Raw genomic sequence first — 17,483 nt, forward strand, 5'->3', positions numbered from 1 at the left:
GAGGCCGACGGCTCATGGTGTGGCGACCTTTTTCCCGTGAGCCTCTGCTTCCAGCCCGCCGGAGCGCGCCTCCTTTCCCAGCAGCCCTCGCGCGCCAGGCACTGCGGACACCTAGGACTCCAACATGGCGTCGGGCGGTGAGTCTCCGAGCCGGGCAGGGCAGTCAGTCGGGAGCCGGAGCCGAGATCGATCGTGCCCTCGAGACGCAGGGCCGCCGTGCGAGAATAGGGAACCGCGGAGCCCGCCCCTTTGCGCTCAGGCCGCGGGAGGCGCGCCCGCTCCTTTTCCCACGGTCCTGCGCCGTCCGACCCTTGGTGGCTGTAGCGGCCGCGCCGTTTGCGGCAACGAGGGTGAAGGCCGTGGGGCCACGCACCCTCCGGGCTGCGCGGGGGGCGGTGCCGGGGCTCCTCGCGCCGAGGTCGCTCGTCCCCGAGGGCTGCGCGCACCCCTCCCTCTCCCAGGCCGGTGCGCAGACGGTGCTCCCGGGGGTTGGGGTGGGGGGGAGGCGAGGGGAGGCGATGGCCGGCACAGTGCCCCGCAGCCTGCAGGGCCGGCGGCGACCGCGGGCTGAATGTGTGCAGAATAGGCTTAGGGACGCGAGGCCATCTGCTCAAGGTCACGTCTCCTTGACCTGCGTCGTCAGCCGAGCTCGTGTCCCCAGGAGGACCCGGGACCGTAGTTCTCCCCCGCTTGTACAAAGCTTGGCACTCATCGGGGCGTGCACCAGCTTTTGTATTTTGGTTTTTAAATAAGTAGATCGTGTCTGCATTAAATCCCCCCATCCTAGAGATCAGAGTGACAAAGGTCAGAAGCCGGGTGCGGGTACTCGAGGTCACACGGCATGTTGGTGGTCAAGTTTTAGTGAACCCAGACGTGTTTTGCCCCAGTTCTTGTCCTAAGCTCAGTCTGGAGCAATGAGCCAATCAGGAGATGGGGTAAGGCTGTGTTACCCGTCCCACAACGGGACGAGGAGGGGGGTGGATTCTTTCAACAAGACATCAGGTGTGGAAAAGAAGTACTGAACCTGGGCCTTTGCAGAAGCTTCCCAGGAAGACCACTGATGAAAAACTAGACAGCTTGGACCTGTGAGGAGTTTGGAGCACTGCCTGGCCCCGCCACAGAGTGCTAGTCACCCAGCTTTCTCTCTGATTTTGACTGTTCATGCCATCTATTGGCTCTTACAGCATCAGGGGGCGAGGGCATTGAATTTCATCTCTTAGTTTTGGTTTGTGTGTGCAAGCACATGACGGGTGAAACCCAGGGACTTTGCACATAGAAGTTACAGGCAGGGCAGACTGCTGCACCAAGTCCTGAAACCAAGGCCTTTGATGATTATTTTGATTTTGGGGGTGCCCCACTGGCATTGCTCAGATGTCATGGTGCCGGGGTTTGAGCACCTCTCTCCGGCTACCCTGAGGTTCTGGTCTCTTGCCATAGGGCACATTCGAGAATGATTTTTGGTTTGGTTTGTTTTTTCTGGGTCACACCCAGCGATCCTCAGGGGTTTCCTCCTCATTTTGCACTCAGGATTTACTCCTGGCGATAATCAGGGGCCATATGGGATACAGAGGATCGAGCCCGGGTCTGTGGCGTGCAAGGCAAATGCCCTCCCTGCTGTACTATCACCCATAATTCATGAATGAGATGATGGAGCCCCACCGTGGGAGTTTTGTGACTTCTCTCCTTGGTCCTAATCAGTTCTTTGCCCCACCCCCCCACCCCCCTCCCACCCCCGCCGCCGTCGTGTGATGTCCTTGTTGATTTCTTAGTTTTGGGTAAGGAAACACTTGTCCTTACGTAAAAGGTACAGATAGTAGAGGAGAATTTTAAACTCTTGGCTGTTCGGGCCGGAGCGATAGCACAGCAGGTAGGGCGTTTGCCTTGCACGCGGCCGACCTGGGTTCGATCCCCGGCATCCCATATGGTCCCCCAAGCATGGCCAGGAGTAATTCCTGAGTGCAGAGCCAGGAATAACCCCTGAGCATCCCTGTGTGACCCAAAAAGCTAAATAAACTCATGGCTGTTAGTCCTCCTGGAGTGCCGAGATAGGGTGCTGGTTTCTGACATAGCCAGAAGCAGAGGATGTTTCTCTGGTTTGTAATTGTGGGGAAAAGCCTCATTGGGTCCAGATAGAGCCACATTGGGGGCTTTATATTTTTGTGACACACCTGGCAGTGTTTAGGACCCCAGGAACCTAGTGCAGTGCACGACTGACCCAGGGTCACCTGCATGCAAAGCTCGTGCCCTCCTACAGTGCTCGCTCAGGGCGGTGTCTTATCCAAGCTGCTGGTGCTCTGGGGGCTGGAGGCTGTGGGAACCAGGTGCTCTGAGGCCTTTCTCGGAGATTCGGGGCACATCATGCCAGGCTTCCACATTTCCCAGCAGGTGCTCAGGGCATCTGTAGGTGGTGCTGCATTCTGGCTCCCACTCAGCTGGTTTCTCAGTCTCTGCTGTCTAGTAAAATAGAGGCTCCAGGCGCTAACACAGCTGAATGGATTTATATGAGCCTCCCGTTCTCTGCCCCATAACCTGCCCCCCTCCCTGCGGTGTCCCGTCCGTCTGTCCCCCCCCATTCCCAGAGCTTCAGTGTCTGCTTCCTTTCCAGTGCCTCTGAAGGACAAGCGACTCCTGGATGTCAAACTTGGGGAGCTGACGAGCTGGATAATGATGCGGGACTTCACCCCGAGAGGCATTGGTGGAGCCTTTCAGAGAGGTCAGAGGCTAAGGAGGGTGCGAGTGAGTGAGCTGGGCCCCAGGCTCTGCCCAGAGGGACACACACATGGGTCTTGTCCCGCGTGGGACCAGGAAACATGGCCCACTCTTGGATCTTAGACTTGATTGCTTCCATCCGAGGCTGGTTCTGAGGGGTTTCAGCTGAGAAAATGGCTTGGAATTGGCCCATTCCCTGAAGCTCGCTAATGAGGAAAGTGAGTTGGAAGCATCATGGCACTGGCCTCCCTGCCAGGGACAAATTTTGTTCACTTTTTTTATGGGGGGTGGGGATGGGGCACACACCCAGCTGTGCTCAGGGACTGCTGAGATATATTGCTGGGGTTGCTCTGGACGCCATATCCTAGAATATTCCTTGTAATTATTGACCAATTATTGACCACACCACGCATAGCTTAGTGCTAACTCCTGGCTCTCTGCTCAGGGATTGTTTCTGGTGGTGCTCAGGGGACCCTACGGGGTACTGGGGATTGAACTTAGGTTGGCTGAATGCAAGGCAAACGCCCTGCCTGCTGTACTGTCACTCTTGACCCCTGGGAATATTCCATGGGTTTCACAGGATGAGAATCACAGGCCACAGTACAGGACTAGGGGGCTGCCAGTGGGTAGCACTGGGTGCCACGGGGAGGAAATGAGATGGGAAGCATGCTCTGAAAGGCACTTCTGCAGCAGGCTCTCTCCTTCCTGCCATCTGATGTCCCTTCATCCTCCCAGGAGGCCAGCATGGCTCTTACTGGCAGTTGGACTCAGAATTTTGGAGGAGGGGGATAAGTGGAATCTAGTTTCCAAGATCAAGGCCACAGGCATCAGTGCTCTCCCCTGCCCCAGATTGGGGTGCTCTTGTGCAGCCCATCCAGCGCCTCCACTTTGCAGGTTACCAGCGGTACTATGACAAGTACATCAATGTGAAGAAGGGCAGCGTGGCCGGTGTGTCCATGGTCCTGGCCGCCTATGTGCTTTTCAACTACTGCCGCTCCTACCATGAACTCAGTGAGTGCGGGCTGGGTGAGGGATGCTACATCAGCTCCTAGAAGGAATTCTCGGGCTGCTTTCTTACCCCCCCCCCCCGCCCCCCCTCCGCTTGCCCCAGCTCACCGCCCTCCCTGATGTCCTGCTGTTTTTTCACAGAACACGAACGGCATCGCAAGTACCACTGAAGGCTGAGGGGGAGGATGCTCTGCATTTCCCACTTTACTCTGCACCCAAATCCCCATACCACCCAATAAATGACCAGTTCCAGATGGCTTCTCTGGCTGTGTGTCACCGTGCCAGATGGGCGGGGGACAGTTGGATGGTTTGAAAAGAGGGTGCTCCCCACACCCACCCTGACAGTGTAAAGGTGAACCCTTTGCTCACACTGCCTTCCCCTGTGCCACATGACCCCCAGGTCAGGGACTGTCCACAGGTTCTAGCACTTTTACTGCCATCCAAGTCAGGATGGCCCCAGGCAGGCTTGGCTGTTTCTGGAGCCTTCAGTTCTCCCTCTGTTGCCCCCGCTGGGACAAGCCCTGAGGTCTGTAAGGGTCTGAATGCTCAGGGCTGCATGTAGTCTCACTTCTGCTCCTGTCTGAGTGGGAACACAAGTGCAGCTGAAAAACCAGGCTCTGAGCGACTCTGATGAACATTGTTCTTATAATTGAACTTGGACAGACCCACTGGCCCAGCGGTTGTGGGTGACGGTTTCACATTTCCAGGCTGGGATGGGTGGTCTCCACAGGCCCAAGGGGGTCTGGTGACAGCACAGACACTTGCTGGCCAGGAGGTAGGTGCACAGGGCTTCAGCTTAAGGCACACCTTACCCACTGCCAGGCAGTGGGCCAGGGGCTCCCCGGGGCGTGCCTAGCCCCCTCGAGCCTGCCACTGGACCAGGTCCGGGCAGAGGGACAAGCGCACTTGAATTTGCCCTGAAGGTGACCGCGGTCAACTCACATGGATAGGCACAGCTTCAGAATTCAGCAGGAGGAAGTGGCAGGGGCCGGAGGCACCACTGACCTGTCCCGTGGGGTCCAGTAGGAGATGGCCAACTTCCCCCAAGCTGCTTTGCATGAGCCCCTCCCGGCCACTAGGGGGCAGGCGTGTGGGAACGCCACGGGGGACACCGATGTCCAGACATGATGATGGTGAAGGACAAGGTGAAGCAGGTGTCCCTTAAAATTCCAGCAAATGATGGGGAGGTGACAGGCGCAGCCAAGAACGAGGCAGCACAGTGTACTATGCGCTGGGGAGAGAGCCGCCCGGGCACAGGGACCCCAGTTCAGCATATGCTCCAAGGACGGCCCTTGGGGCTCTGCGCACGCTCCAGCTGAGGTCACTGTCCACTGAGGAAGGCCAGGTGCCCCTTAGTACATCTGTTGGCGTAGTGTCCTTTCTCGCCACACTGGGAACAGTTCGGGGAGGAGAGGGAGACAAAACGAAACATGCTTTCAAAGGTGTTCCTGACCCTGCAGCCCACCACATACCAGGCTGGGGACAGGCCAGTGTCTGGGAGGCTCCAGCTGAGGGAAAGCAGGCAGGGGTGACATGAGGGCACGCCCCGGGGCTGTCCCCATGTGGCCCATTGGCACCCCAGCCCCTCTGCGCTGGCCGGTCACTTACCTCTGAGGCACCGTCCTGGAATCCCTGGAGGCGAGGAGGGGCAGGAGAGGCCCCTGCGTGGGGACTCACTGCTGTGGACAGGGTGGCTGTACCCTGAGGGTCCCCTCCTGACTCTTGCTCACCTGCCTAAGCTACCCACGAGGCCGGAGACTGGACAGCGCTTAGACTAGGACCTGAAACCCAGGCCTGACTTGTCCTAGCAGAGTGTCCACACCCCTCAATCTCCCCTTTCACTGTCAGTCCTCAACCAAGGGGGAAGTAAACAGAGGCTCCCACCCCAAGCAACGGCTGGGCTCAGGGATGCAACAGGCAGGGACGGCTTGGCCAAGCAACCTGCCCAGTCTGAACTATTCTTGGGCCAGGAGGGACAACGTGGCCCTGTCCCTTAGAGGGCTGGCATAGGGTTGCCACAGGGTGGCAAGCAGCTGCATCCAAGGCCCCCACTCCCTCTTCCCACCCAGCAGCTCTGGCGTCGCCAGGGGCATATGAGGCACAGGCCCTCTGAAGCTGTTTCCTTGGAGGCAGGGTGCTGCCAACCCCAGAGCCCACACACCCATGGTCCAAGTGAGCAGTTTTCCTACGACAAAGGTCTGAGAAATGACTATGGCCCGTTAAAACTACATTGTGGGGGCCGGGGAGATGGTAGAGTGGGTAGGGCTCTTGAATTGCATGCAGCTGACATGGGTTCAATTTCTGGAATGCAGTGTGATTCCCTCTCTCCCTGCAGCCCTCTAGGATTAAGCCCTAAACATTGGCGGGTGTGGTCCAAGACCCAAAATAAATAAAAATAAATTGTGGTTCAATTAAGAGTCACTTAAACAAGATTACCTGCATGAGGGTATAGATACCAAGGCCACGTAAAGGTTACAGGATGGTAGAGGTATCAAGGCCTTGCTTCTATTAAAACATGTCCTGGCATCATAGGAACCGAAGTTTCTAAGAGCTGTTCTCAAGGGGGTGGGGGGCTCCAGGCTACACTCTGCTGTGCCCTGCAGGGACTGAAACAGCTCCTGCAGGGAAACTGCATGCTCAGTTCTCTCCAGCCCCATGGTCTGGAACTGAAATAAGCTAATAAAGTCAACGTGTGGGCAGAAAAGCAGTGGCTACAGCAGCTGTTTCGGACAGAGGGAAGCGGCATCTGCTGGTGGGGCCTAACAGCGTCGGAGGAAACGAACACGGCATCCTCAGAGAACACATGAGTCTCGTCCACGGACTCGGTTTTCAGCGTTTTTGCAGGGATTGGAGGGTACTAGGTTTTTGGGTCACCCTCAAGGATGCTCAAGAGGCTACGATGCTGGTGACTGAGCCGGGGTCAGCCTCACACCAGGTAAAGAAGTGCCTAAAAGCTCTCTTCTCTGGTTTGTTTTCATTTGGCGTTTGGGCCACACTTGGAGGTGTTCAGGGGTTATTCCTGGCTCGTGCTCAGGGATCATTCCTGGCAGAACTTGGGAGACAAGGTGGGGTTCCAGGACTTGAATCAAGGTCACCTGAATCCACGTGCCAGGCAGAGGCCCTACCCACTGCACTAGTGCTCTGGCCCCTGTTCTCTGATTTTTAATGACTATGTGTGGCCTGGACTGAGAGATTTCTCAAACACCCTGCCGGCAACCCGCCTGTGCAGGACTGCCAGAGCTGCATGGCCCTCCCCAAGCCTGTGACCACAGGCCTGGTTGTCTGCCCCGGGCTGCCAGGGTCAAGGGTGGTAGCTTTTTCTCCCCGCTCTGGGTCCGAGAGGGGACAGACTGGTATTCCAGTGGTTTTGTAAGAGTTCACCCTATTCTTGGTGGTGGTGGTGGTGGTGGTAGCTCTGCCCGAGTGTGTCCATTTGGGATCTAGGTGCTTCCAGAAGCTTCTGGGATCAATTTCCCTTCTGGATTTGTGCCTCCTCTGATCCTGGTCTCTTGAGGAATTACCCCTTTTTTATTTCTTGACCACCCCCGGTGGTGCTCAGGGTTTGCTCCTTTGAACCTGGGTCGACCATGTGCAAGGCAAGTGCCTTCACCCTGTCCCAGCAGCGGGCAGAGCTGGCAGGCGGTCTCTACCCCGCGGGGCCCACTTTCCTGCCATCAGCAGATACAAAGAGAGTTTCCCGCCTCAAAGGCAAAATGCCAGGTAAGGGATGGCCCGTGACGTGCCCCCACCCGCCCAACCTGGGACTCACCTTGTAACAGGTGACCTGCTCCAGTGGCCGGGGTCCCCGGTTGCCCGTGCTGCTGTTCTGACTCTGCATGACCCCGATGACCTGCGGGGCTCTCTGCTGGTTGGGAGAAGAGTTCTGACTCGTTAACTGGATCAAGGAGGACGACCTTTGTAATGGCGGATTGTTACTTTGCTGGAAAGAGTCACACAACACGGTTTTACTGCGGAAAACACGTGCACGCAGACCACCAACGAGGACGGAGCGCGGGGCTCCCACGCCAGCAGCAGGAGGAGCTGCGGAGCCCGGCTCGGAACAGGCGGTAGAGAATAGCCGGCGGTGTGCCCGAAAACCACCATGCACACACACAGAAACGGAAACCAAAAGGAGAAAAGAAAACGCCGAGAGACGAGGTCTCCGGGGCAGCGGGGCGCGGGCACAAGCAGGCCTTACGTTCCGTCCTGAGGTTTGAGCTTCTGCTCGGGGTGACGCTTGGCTCAGCCAGGGTGTCTGGCAGCCTACGCGGCAAGCAGGGCACAGAAAATGTCGGAGGGACCTCTAGGGAGTCTCGGGGCATGGGGGACCTGGCGGGCTCGGGCAGGAACTGGACCTCAAGGCCACTTCCCAGCCTGACCCCCAGAAATGCAGGGGCCCCGCGCTAGAAACCCCAAGTGGTCCCAGCTTGCACCCCTCAGGAACTTGAGTCTCCCGAGGGTTGGCTTGTGTGCCTGCTGGGTCTCCTGGCTGAGCCTGGACAGGTGAGGGCAGGGGTGCCCTCAACTTGGGGGGGAGGTGACATCTCCTCACAGCTGGAGCATGCCAGCCCACTGCTGCCTTGGACCCCGTGGGCCTGCCAGGGCCTGTCCTACCTTCCTGTACCCGTGAGCTGGCAGCCTGAGCTCTGCTCCAGACCTGCCCCCACCACCACCATCCCAGAGCCTCAGGTTCCCTGCTCTCGTGAGTGGGTGTAGGGAGCGTGGGGGGAGGATCCCAAAGAGTGAGCAGCACTGGAGAGGGGCTGTGCATCCCGAACAGAGCTCAGCAGAGAGCCCTGCGGGGCACAACGCCAACTATTGAGCTCCCCAGCGCTTCCCCTCCCCGACCTCCGCCAGGGCCCCCTCACAGCATCTTCAGTGGGGTGAGGACAGCCTAGAGCCGCAGGAGGGATCAGGGGCGGACGGTACCTTGGCGGGAGGCTGCGTCTGCTGTGGCAGAGGCGGCTGCTCGGTGGTCCCCATGGGCAGTTCGAAGCGGGGGCTGGTGAGAGGAGAAGGAGAGAGGGGATGAGAAGGGAAGGGGCAGTGCCAGTGGCGCAGGGGTGGGGCCTAAGCTTTGGACAGAGACAGGCCCCCCCGCCCATGCAGATTGGGGTGTGCTCTCGCCAGCTGAAGGGAGACAGAGCCCCACACAGCCTCTCCTTGGGGGCCTGATTGTGTGCGTGTGAGCAAAGGGATGAGGGCAGCGGGACGGGACGGTCAGGAGGGGACACTCACTGCATGAACTTGCACGAGGGCCCTTCCGGGCAGAATCCCACGAGGTAATTGACACAGATCACCCTGCGTGTGTGCCGGTGCCTGCACAGGGGACCTGGGGATGACATGCACGGTGCTCAGCCACGGTCCGGGGAACCTGCCAGCCAGCAGGTATCTGGGGCAGAGAACTGCGGGGCACTCACCGTGCTTGCAGAAGCCGCGGTCGTACCACGGGCAGTCCTTGATCTTGGACTCAGGGTCGATGTGCAGGAAGGGGCATTCCTTGTTGCTACACTCACCTGCAGGTGGTCAGCCGGGGTCACCACATGGGCACCCACCCTGCCACCTTGCGCTCCACGCCCAGGCAGGAGGGGAGCGCCCGCAAGCCCCAGGGCCCAAGTCTCCCTCCCCACACACATGACAGAACCACCTGGAGGCCCAGAGACCTGCTAGCCGGGCACAGGGAGTACCGGGGTGCCTCAGTGACCAGGGGAGATCTCTGGCTGAGATGGGAAAGGGCACAGGGCAGTGCTTGAGACCAGGTCCCAGAAGAGGAGATGCAACAGAGTACCAACAGAGTCTGCTTGAGGGGAGATGGCACCCAATACCAAAAGCGCCCCCTGGGCCCCCACCAGTCCGTGTCACACACAAGTTGGCAAACTCCCAGCCTGTGGCTTTCTGCTCTGGCTTCCATCCCTGGCACTTGGGCACCAGCACGCAGATGCCCGAAGCATCTTATGGCAGTGTCCCCGGGGCAGCAAAGAGTGTGTCGGAGGCACCACAAGCCCCAGAAAATGGGGAGTGCCCAGGCCAGAGAGCACTGGGCTTTTGTGAGTGGACTCATGGCCCCTTCTGCTGCAGGTGCCAATGCTTTAGGGGGCAGGAAACGGGACTGAGATACCCCTCCCCTTAATCCGATGGCCCCGAAAACCACTGCTGTCCCCAAGAACCTGCAGAAGGCTTGACCTCAGTTCCCGGAGTCACTCCTAGCTGAGTCCCCTCAGGAAGTGGTGCCATGTGCCCTCACACCCTCCTGTGCCAGGCAGTGCCATGAAGGCCCATAGGGAGTGGCCCCGCTCACCAAACTTGGAGTAGAAGTAGCACTCGGGCATCTTGGTCATGTCGTACTCGTGTAGGAACTCGCACTGGTCGCCCTTCTTGCACAGTCCCCGCAGCCAGTGCTTGCATACCACTGTCTTCTCGCCGCTGATGTGGCGGAATGGGCACATGCCCCCTGCCAAGGAAGGTAGGTGTGAGGCTCGGGGCTGGGGGAGTTCCTGGGGCCTCAGGCCGAAGGCAATGGCATTTCTGGGACAAACTTAAATACTAACATATGTTTTGTTTTTTATTTTTTATTTTTTTGCTTTTTGGGTCATACCTGGCGATGCTCAGGGGTTACTCCTGGCTCATGCACTCAGGAATTGCTCCTGGCAGTGCTCAGGGGACCATATGGGGTGCTGGTAATCGAACCTGTGTCGGGAATGTTGGCTGCGTGCAAGGCAAATGCCCTACCCGCTGTGCTATAGCTCCAGCCCCTTAAATACTAACATACGTTTAAACATGTTCTGTGAATGTCAAAGCACCAAATTACGATTCCAGTTACTCTCGTACTATGGAGGCTTTTTTTTTTTAGATTTTATTATTTTTTTTCCTTTTTGGGTCACAACCAGCAATGCACAAGGGTTACTCCTGGCTTATGCACTCAGGAATTGCTCCTGGCGGTGCTCAGGGGACCATATGGGATGCTGGGAATCGAACTCGAATCGGCACCGACTCGGGTCGGTGCAAGTGAAACGCCCTACCCGCTGCGCTATTGCTCCAGCCCCTATGAAGGCTTTTAAGCTCAGGAAAGGAGAGAGAAATGTTTTTCATTTACTTAGAAAGTGTTTATTTCTAGGGCTACACAGGTACATGAAAGTCACAGAAGCATAGCAAGGCAGAAAAGAGGGCTAGAGAGAAAGGACCCCTAAGGGTAAGGTGTTACCCTGCAACCCACACACCACGGCTTGATCCCTGGCACTACAAATGGTCCCAAGCAGTGCCAAGGGTCACTCCTAGTACAGAAGTGGGGGGAAAGTCCTAAGCACTGCTGGGTATGGCCCCATTAAAAAAAATGGAGGATGGTTGTGAAGAAGGCCAGCCGCTAGAACGCTCCAATGTGATTCTGGCGGAAAGACACCAGACTGGACAGAGATGCGGAAGGGCTATCTCCCGGAGTCTCCCAGCCACCATCGCCAGAGTCTGAGGCAGCCTAGACGGGAGGCTGGGGGTGGAAAGAGGCGGCCTGGTACCAGGAGACCCTCCATCTGTACGGGAGCGGGTGTCTGCGGGGCAGCAGCACCATAAGGGAACAAGGTAGCTGAGGAACTGCATTTTCTAGTTTACATCATCTCCATTCAATCTGAATAACCACACATGGTTGGTTATGTCCATCTGGCCAGGGAAGGGGGCCCAAGACAAGGACAGCTGCTCCGACACAGGAGGGAGGCATAGCCACAGGGAACAACTGGGGGTGGCCCTTGGCGATCTACCTGCTGGGTCCAAGTGCCCGTGTTACAGAACCCAAATATCCGCCAATCTCCCAGAAAAGCCAACTTGCTTGCTGCAATCCTGGGCACTTATTTCAGGCTCTAAAATTTAGCTTTCAGGGGCTGGAGAGATAGCACAGCGGGTAGGGCGTTAGCCTTGCACGCGGCCAACCTGGGTTCAATTTCCAGCATCCCATATGGTCCCCTGAGCGCCGCCAGGAGTAACTCCTGAGTGCAGAGCCAAGAGTAAGCCCTGTGCATCACCAGGTGTGACCCCCCCCCAAAAAAAATTTAAATTTAGCTTCTAAATAGACTTGCCTGTAGGAAGAAAAATGCCAGATTTATCCCAGCAGAAAGAACTCTGCTGTGGAGTCCTTCCGCTCGGTGGAGTTTGGGAGGTTCCAGAAGAGAGGCAGCTGAACCACACACTACTTCACTTTATGAAGCAGCGACCAGTCAAGGAGGAAGAAACGACACACCAGAGACAAACTGCTATGGGGCTTCTGAAGAGAATGCAGGTGCCCGTGCCCCCCACCCCAAGACTATGGAATCAGAAAGATCTGGGTTCACACTTGCACCGGACCCCGAGGAAGGTGCCCCCAGGGGCTGTGTGCTGAGCCCACTGCCACATCTCCCCTCACAGTCCTGGGGAAAGGTAAGAGGGTAGAGCCCGGGCACCATCGGGCTGTACTCTGATTTTGGGGAGAAACTCCCCGACCCAGTCCTGCTCCACACCCTCTCGCATGGTTTATATAGGCACTGTCTGCAAAAAAGCAATGCAAGCCCTGCAGCCCCCAAGTCTCAGGGCACAGGGGAAGGGCAGGGGGGCCAGCCCCCAGGAGCAATGTTGGGGGGGCTGGGGATGCTCACCTTTGCCACAGGCAGCCTTCAAGAAGAACTCGCAGACAGCAGCCCCCGACTCTGCAAAAAAAAGATGAACAGAGCCTTGGGGACCCCTGAAGATAGTGGGCTGGCCCCAGCTGGCCTTGAACGCAGGCATGACTGGAGCAAAGGCAAGATGGAGCAGAGGAAAGGAAACCAGTGCAAACGCGGTACCACCCAGGCCAGTGCGCACACTGTCTGAGGGCTGACTCCCAGGCACAGGGATGCTGAGCAGGGCATGGAGTCCCTAGGAGATACTGTTCCAGAAGGAAGGAGAACTGGGAAGTGGGAAGCAAGATGGTCTGAGCGTGCAACTGCAACCCCCTCATTAAAGGGGTACAGGCTTTCCGCAGGCAGACAGGGTGACCAGTGCACCAGAATTCACCATGGGGCTACAGCACAAACTCCCTCACGGCTTTTCTCACTCAGAGGTACTTTAGCACAGTGACACCAAGCCCTGGAAGACACGATTCCTTGGCTCAGCGGGAGCAGGTAGATCTCACCGGGCCTGACTGAAGGTTGAGCAGTGAGTTGGGGGGGTCTCTGCACGATTCAAACAGCCTGAAGTCTCATATCCAACAGTGTTTCACCAAGGAGGACATCAGTTTCCTTCTCATCTACTGAGCCCCATCGGTGGGGGCTGCACCCGCAGATGTTCAGGGGACCAAGGTGGGTGTGGGCACTTGAACCCAGGCTTGGCTGCCTATAGGCTCGTCCCTCCCAGAGTGAAGCTGGTTTCATTCCGCGAGGGAATGAAGGAACCAGGTTCCAGGTCGGGGCAGAATGTGCCAGCGGAACAGAGGTGACGGTTTCCTCCGAAAAAAAATATGGGGATGTTGTGTTGCAGTTCCCTGTGCTTTAGCTGGTGGCACCCAACTCCAGGCCAGCTCCCTGGAGCCTCCCAGGAAAACATTTGAAGGCCCCGGGGCCGCAGCACCCAATCCTGGGTTGTGGGTCCAGGGCTGGAACCGCGGGCGTCTCTTAGGTGCCACGACACAGGAAAAGGCGTGGGTGCACGGGGCGAGGGACAAGAGCATCTCAGGCCCGGACAGAGGATGCCGTGTGCAAGCATCCGAGCCCGGTCTGGAAGCGGTGCCTCGTGGCCTGCGCGGAGTGCGCGGGCGGGTCGCGGAGGATGAGGGGGGAGGGGGGCCGGGCATGCTTATACGCGCGCATCTGGGAGCAACAGGTGGAAGGAAATCCCAGGCGAACGAGCCGGAGGCCTTTCCCCCACACTGTCTGTGCTGGACCCGGCCCGGGAGGGTAGAGAACGCTCGGCCGGCCCTGGTGGGTCGGGGCCTCAAGGCGAGGGGGGCGCGGAAGGGGAAAATCAGGCAGCTGATAAGTGAGCCGGCCGGGGGGTCCCGGGGGTGGGAGTCCTCAGAGGAACACGGCTCACGCGCCCCGCCTGGGGGGAGCTTCCGCCTCCAGCGAGAGAAAGTCCAGGGCACCCCCGAGCGGGCCGGGGGGTCCAGAGTCCGCGAAAGGGGATGGGAAGCGGAGGGGGTCCCGAGGGCGGAGGGGCTCCCCGGACCGAGATGCCCGCGCCCTCCCCCCCCCCCCGCCTGCACCCGCGCTCACTGTCCATGCCGGGGAAGGGCAGCGGCTGCGCCCCGAGCTGCTGCTCCACGGCGATCTCCAGGTCGAACTTGATGTGGTCCACGCTCGCGATGATTTCCTGCATGGCGGCGGCGGCGGCCACCCCGGCCCGGTCCGGTCCCCGCGTTGCTCCTCGCCGCCCTCACACCGCGACCCGCCGCCGCGCACGGTCCGCGTCCGCCTCCGCCGCCGCCGCCGCCGCCGCCACCGCCGCCACCGCCACCGCCGCTGCCCGAAGGATGCCGGGAGCGCCCCGCTAGGCCGCGCCAGTCAAGCGCCGAGGGCGGCTCGCCGCGCCAGGCCCGGGTAGCCGCTCGCCGAGCGACCGCGCGGCCTCGCGGAAGCGGAAGCCTCGCGCGTGAGGCGACTGCGACGCACGCTGCGCCTGCGCGGTGTCTCGCGCCTGCGCAGTGTCTCGCGCCGGCGCCTGCGCGGTGCCTCGGGGCGCGCGCGCCTCAGAACGGGCTGCCGGGCGCGAGCGTCTAGGTGCGCGGCGGGCGGCGGGGGTCTGAGGACCGGCCAGAGCGGCCGCGAGTGTCGGGGGGGCGTGTCCGGGGAGCGCGGCTCGGAAGGCCACGGGCGGCCTGAGGGTCCCCGGGAACGTCTAGGGTTTATTATCCGGGCGGGCGAGTGGGTCAGTGACAGAAGTCCCGTTTCTTCTCTCCTTGCTTTTGAAGCCAAGCCTTTGTGGCCCCTCCGAGGAGCCTTAGCAACTAAAGGCAAACTCCGTTTGTTACTCGCAGCGTGGATAAGGGAGAGATAATGGGTCTTGCAGTTGAGCGCCTCGGGTGCTGATGGCGCAGAGACGGCCCTCCAGCACACTCCTTAATGCATGCTTGTCACCAGATGGTTTTATTATCTGGCGCGTTCATTAATGCATATTTGGCATCGGGATGGGCTTTCTTACCTGGCGCGGTTATTAGCGTATATGAACTGGTGACAGATTTTTCCTGGTGGTGCTCACGAGCTGCCTGGAAATCAAATCCCGACCCCCCTCAGCATTTGTGGTCACCTCTCTCCTATTTCTCGGGCCCATCAGGATTGTTTTCTGTTGGAGTTGAACCAGAGTTCCACCAGATGTGGAACGATGAAGACCCCGTGCCCCAGTCTCGAGAAGCTGACACATTGCATGCCGTGTCAGAGCTGGCATTATATTCCTGGGCCACAGTTACTAATCTTTTTGATCAGCCATCATCCACGTGCACTCCTACCTGACCTTCTCATGTAACCAGACCTTAAAAGAATTCCTGGCACCGAATAGTTAGGACAGCGGCAGGGTGCTTGCCTTGCACTTAGCTGACCCAGTTCAATCCTTGGCACCCCATGTGGTCTCCAGAGACCTGCCAAGAGTGATCCCTGAGTGCAGAGCCAGGAGTAAGCCCTGAGCCCTGCCAGGTAAGACCCCGGAACCTAAACAAAGAGCACATGTCTGTTGAGTATCATTGTCATGGCCTTGTGCCGCCCTCCATATACCCAGGGCCTCCTGTCCTGTTTCTGTCCTCGCTCTATTTTTCTGCCTGGGGCTTACAGGCAAGAGCCCTAAGCACCGAGAGCATACACACCAGTCTGTAGCTGTTTGGTAGAGCTGAAATCGTGTTCCAGGCTGTCTCACCTTGTGTGTTCTGTATGACTCTTCTGTCTTTCAGCTGATTGTTTCCATCCTGAGATGACCACATTGTTTCCCCAACCTCATCCAGGCCCCTAGAGGTGGACGCCAGAGATGGACCTTGTGAGACTTGCCCGCCTCTTCTCTGCCCCCCGCACCAAAGAACTGCTGGCTGTGTGGCAGCTCCACCCCATCAGAGCACGATGGAGGGGAGGGGAAGGGCCTGCAGGGCTGCGCCAGCCAGTGCCCACTGCCTGCAGCAGCACCCTCTCTCAGCTGCCTGTGGCCCCGGAGAACAAGAGGAATACAGACCCGGGGCAGCCCAGCACCACCATGATGGAGGAGGCAGAGAAGGAGGAGGAGGAGGAGAGCTTCGGGACCCTCTCTGACAGATACTCCTCCCGAAAATTGTTCCACAAATCCTCAGCCCACTTCTATAACTTGCGGCTCCGAGAACAGGGTGCTGAAGATGAGGAGGAAAACGAGCCTCGAGCGTGGCGGGGCCCGCGGAACACCCCTCATTGGTACTTCTTCCAGTGCAAGCAGCTGATCAAGGAGGGGAAGGTGAGGAGCTTGGGGCTCCCTGCTTCCCTGGTCCTGCAGTCCGCCCATTCTAGACTCAGTCTTTGTCACTCACTGGGTGAGTGAAGCCTCCTGGCTTCACAGCCTCCTCACGGCCACTCTAGTCTGGTTTTGCCGCGGACTCCCCAGCTCCAGCCTCACCATCTCCTTAAGTGCTTCTGTGCTAGCCTGTCATAAGTTTTGTCCCCAGCCTTCTTTTGTCTCCTCTCCTTCACTTCACTAAATCACAGGCCCATGGCTCCTTCCTGCCAGGCCCAATCCTCCATGTCACCTTGGCTTCTTCTCTTACCAACTCCAGCATCAGAATGATGCTCAAGGCTTACTCCAGTTTCTGCACTCAGGAATCACTCCTGATGATGCTCAGGGGACCCTATGGGATGCCAAGGATTGGACCCGGGACGATTGTGTGAAAGGCAAGCTCCGTGTTCTCTGTGCTGTCACTCCTGCTCCAAATATCATCAGTCTTGATGCTTCTCACATCTTTGTTCCTATGCTCCCGGGCCAGCATCTTTCTCCTCAGCTCTCCCTGTGTTTGTTCTTCCTCTCTGGCCATCTCTCTTAAGAATGCTCTTAATCCCTCTGTGGCATCAGAGATCAACTCAGGGCTTCACAGGTGTCAGGCACTTGCTCTGCCACCGGACCACACCCGGGTCCTTCTTACTACCTCTTGCTCCAGCCTTTGCTCCTAGGGTGAAAGCAGCTGTGTTCCCCTTGAGTCAGGATTCCCAGGGCTTTCAGTGACATGGCCTGGGTCGGCTCACCGGTGAAGACTTAGGATGGATTCATGGATTTTTTTTAATTGCTAATTGAATATCTGTGAGAAAGACCATTACAAAGCTGTTCATTATTGGGTTTCAGTCATACAATGATCCAGCACCCATCCCTCCACCAGTGTACATTTCCCACCATCAATGTCTTCCATTTTCCTCCCACCATCCCCCAGTACCCCTCTCCACCCAGCCTGCCTCTACGGGCAAGCACTTTTCTTCTTTCTCTCTTTCCTTTTGTGCATTATGGGTTTGCAACACAGGTACTAAGAGGCCATTGTGTTTGTTCAGGGTATTCAGTATTTTTATTGGGAAGGTAAGTCTGGAGTAGCTTTTTTAACTGGTGACCGCTCTGGGGTGTGGACATGACTACCAGAGCTTTCAGGAGTATAGGGAAGTAGGGGGAGATAGCCCATCCCGACTCCAAGAAAGCCTAAAAGATTTTAGTGACAAAACCTATGTACCGAATTTTCAGCAGATTATATCTCGGTGGAGCGATAGCACAGCGGTAGGGCGTTTGCCTCGCACGCAGCCAACATGGCCGACCCGAGTTCGATTCCTTCGCCCCTCTCGGAGAGCCCGGCA

At 58.1% G+C, this 17,483-nt stretch overlaps 2 protein-coding genes across 4 annotated transcripts in view; one reads left to right on the forward strand and one right to left on the reverse strand.

Annotated features, from left to right (window-relative positions):
- PTCD1 (pentatricopeptide repeat domain 1) overlaps positions 1 to 17,483 on the forward strand; it is a 25,951-nt gene continuing 8,468 nt past the window's right edge. The window contains 4 exon segments of the mRNA XM_056128555.1: positions 1 to 137; positions 2,606 to 2,713; positions 9,991 to 10,001; positions 15,649 to 16,113. Coding sequence (XP_055984530.1) covers positions 125 to 137; positions 2,606 to 2,713; positions 9,991 to 10,001; positions 15,649 to 16,113 — 597 coding nt within the window. The 5' untranslated portion in view covers positions 1 to 124.
- On the reverse strand, positions 4,331 to 14,143 carry CPSF4 (cleavage and polyadenylation specific factor 4). 3 transcript variants are annotated; one of them, XM_056128540.1, is made up of 8 exons: positions 13,926 to 14,143; positions 12,333 to 12,383; positions 10,016 to 10,168; positions 9,138 to 9,233; positions 8,956 to 9,049; positions 8,647 to 8,719; positions 7,487 to 7,579; positions 4,331 to 5,107 (listed from the first exon to the last, which is right to left on the reverse strand). In XM_056128540.1, the coding sequence occupies exons 1-8, from the start codon at positions 14,026 to 14,028 to the stop codon at positions 5,039 to 5,041; spliced, it is 732 nt and encodes a 243-aa protein (XP_055984515.1). In that variant the 5' UTR covers positions 14,029 to 14,143; the 3' UTR covers positions 4,331 to 5,038. The 3 variants fall into 3 exon arrangements, with proteins under 3 accessions (XP_055984515.1, XP_055984514.1, XP_055984513.1); XM_056128539.1 differs by having other exon boundaries at positions 7,487 to 7,582; XM_056128538.1 differs by having other exon boundaries at positions 7,487 to 7,657.

This window comes from Sorex fumeus, unplaced genomic scaffold, assembly GCF_029834395.1.
Source record: "Sorex fumeus unplaced genomic scaffold, SorFum_2.1 ptg000064l, whole genome shotgun sequence".
NCBI classification, from domain to species: Eukaryota; Metazoa; Chordata; class Mammalia; order Eulipotyphla; family Soricidae; genus Sorex; species Sorex fumeus.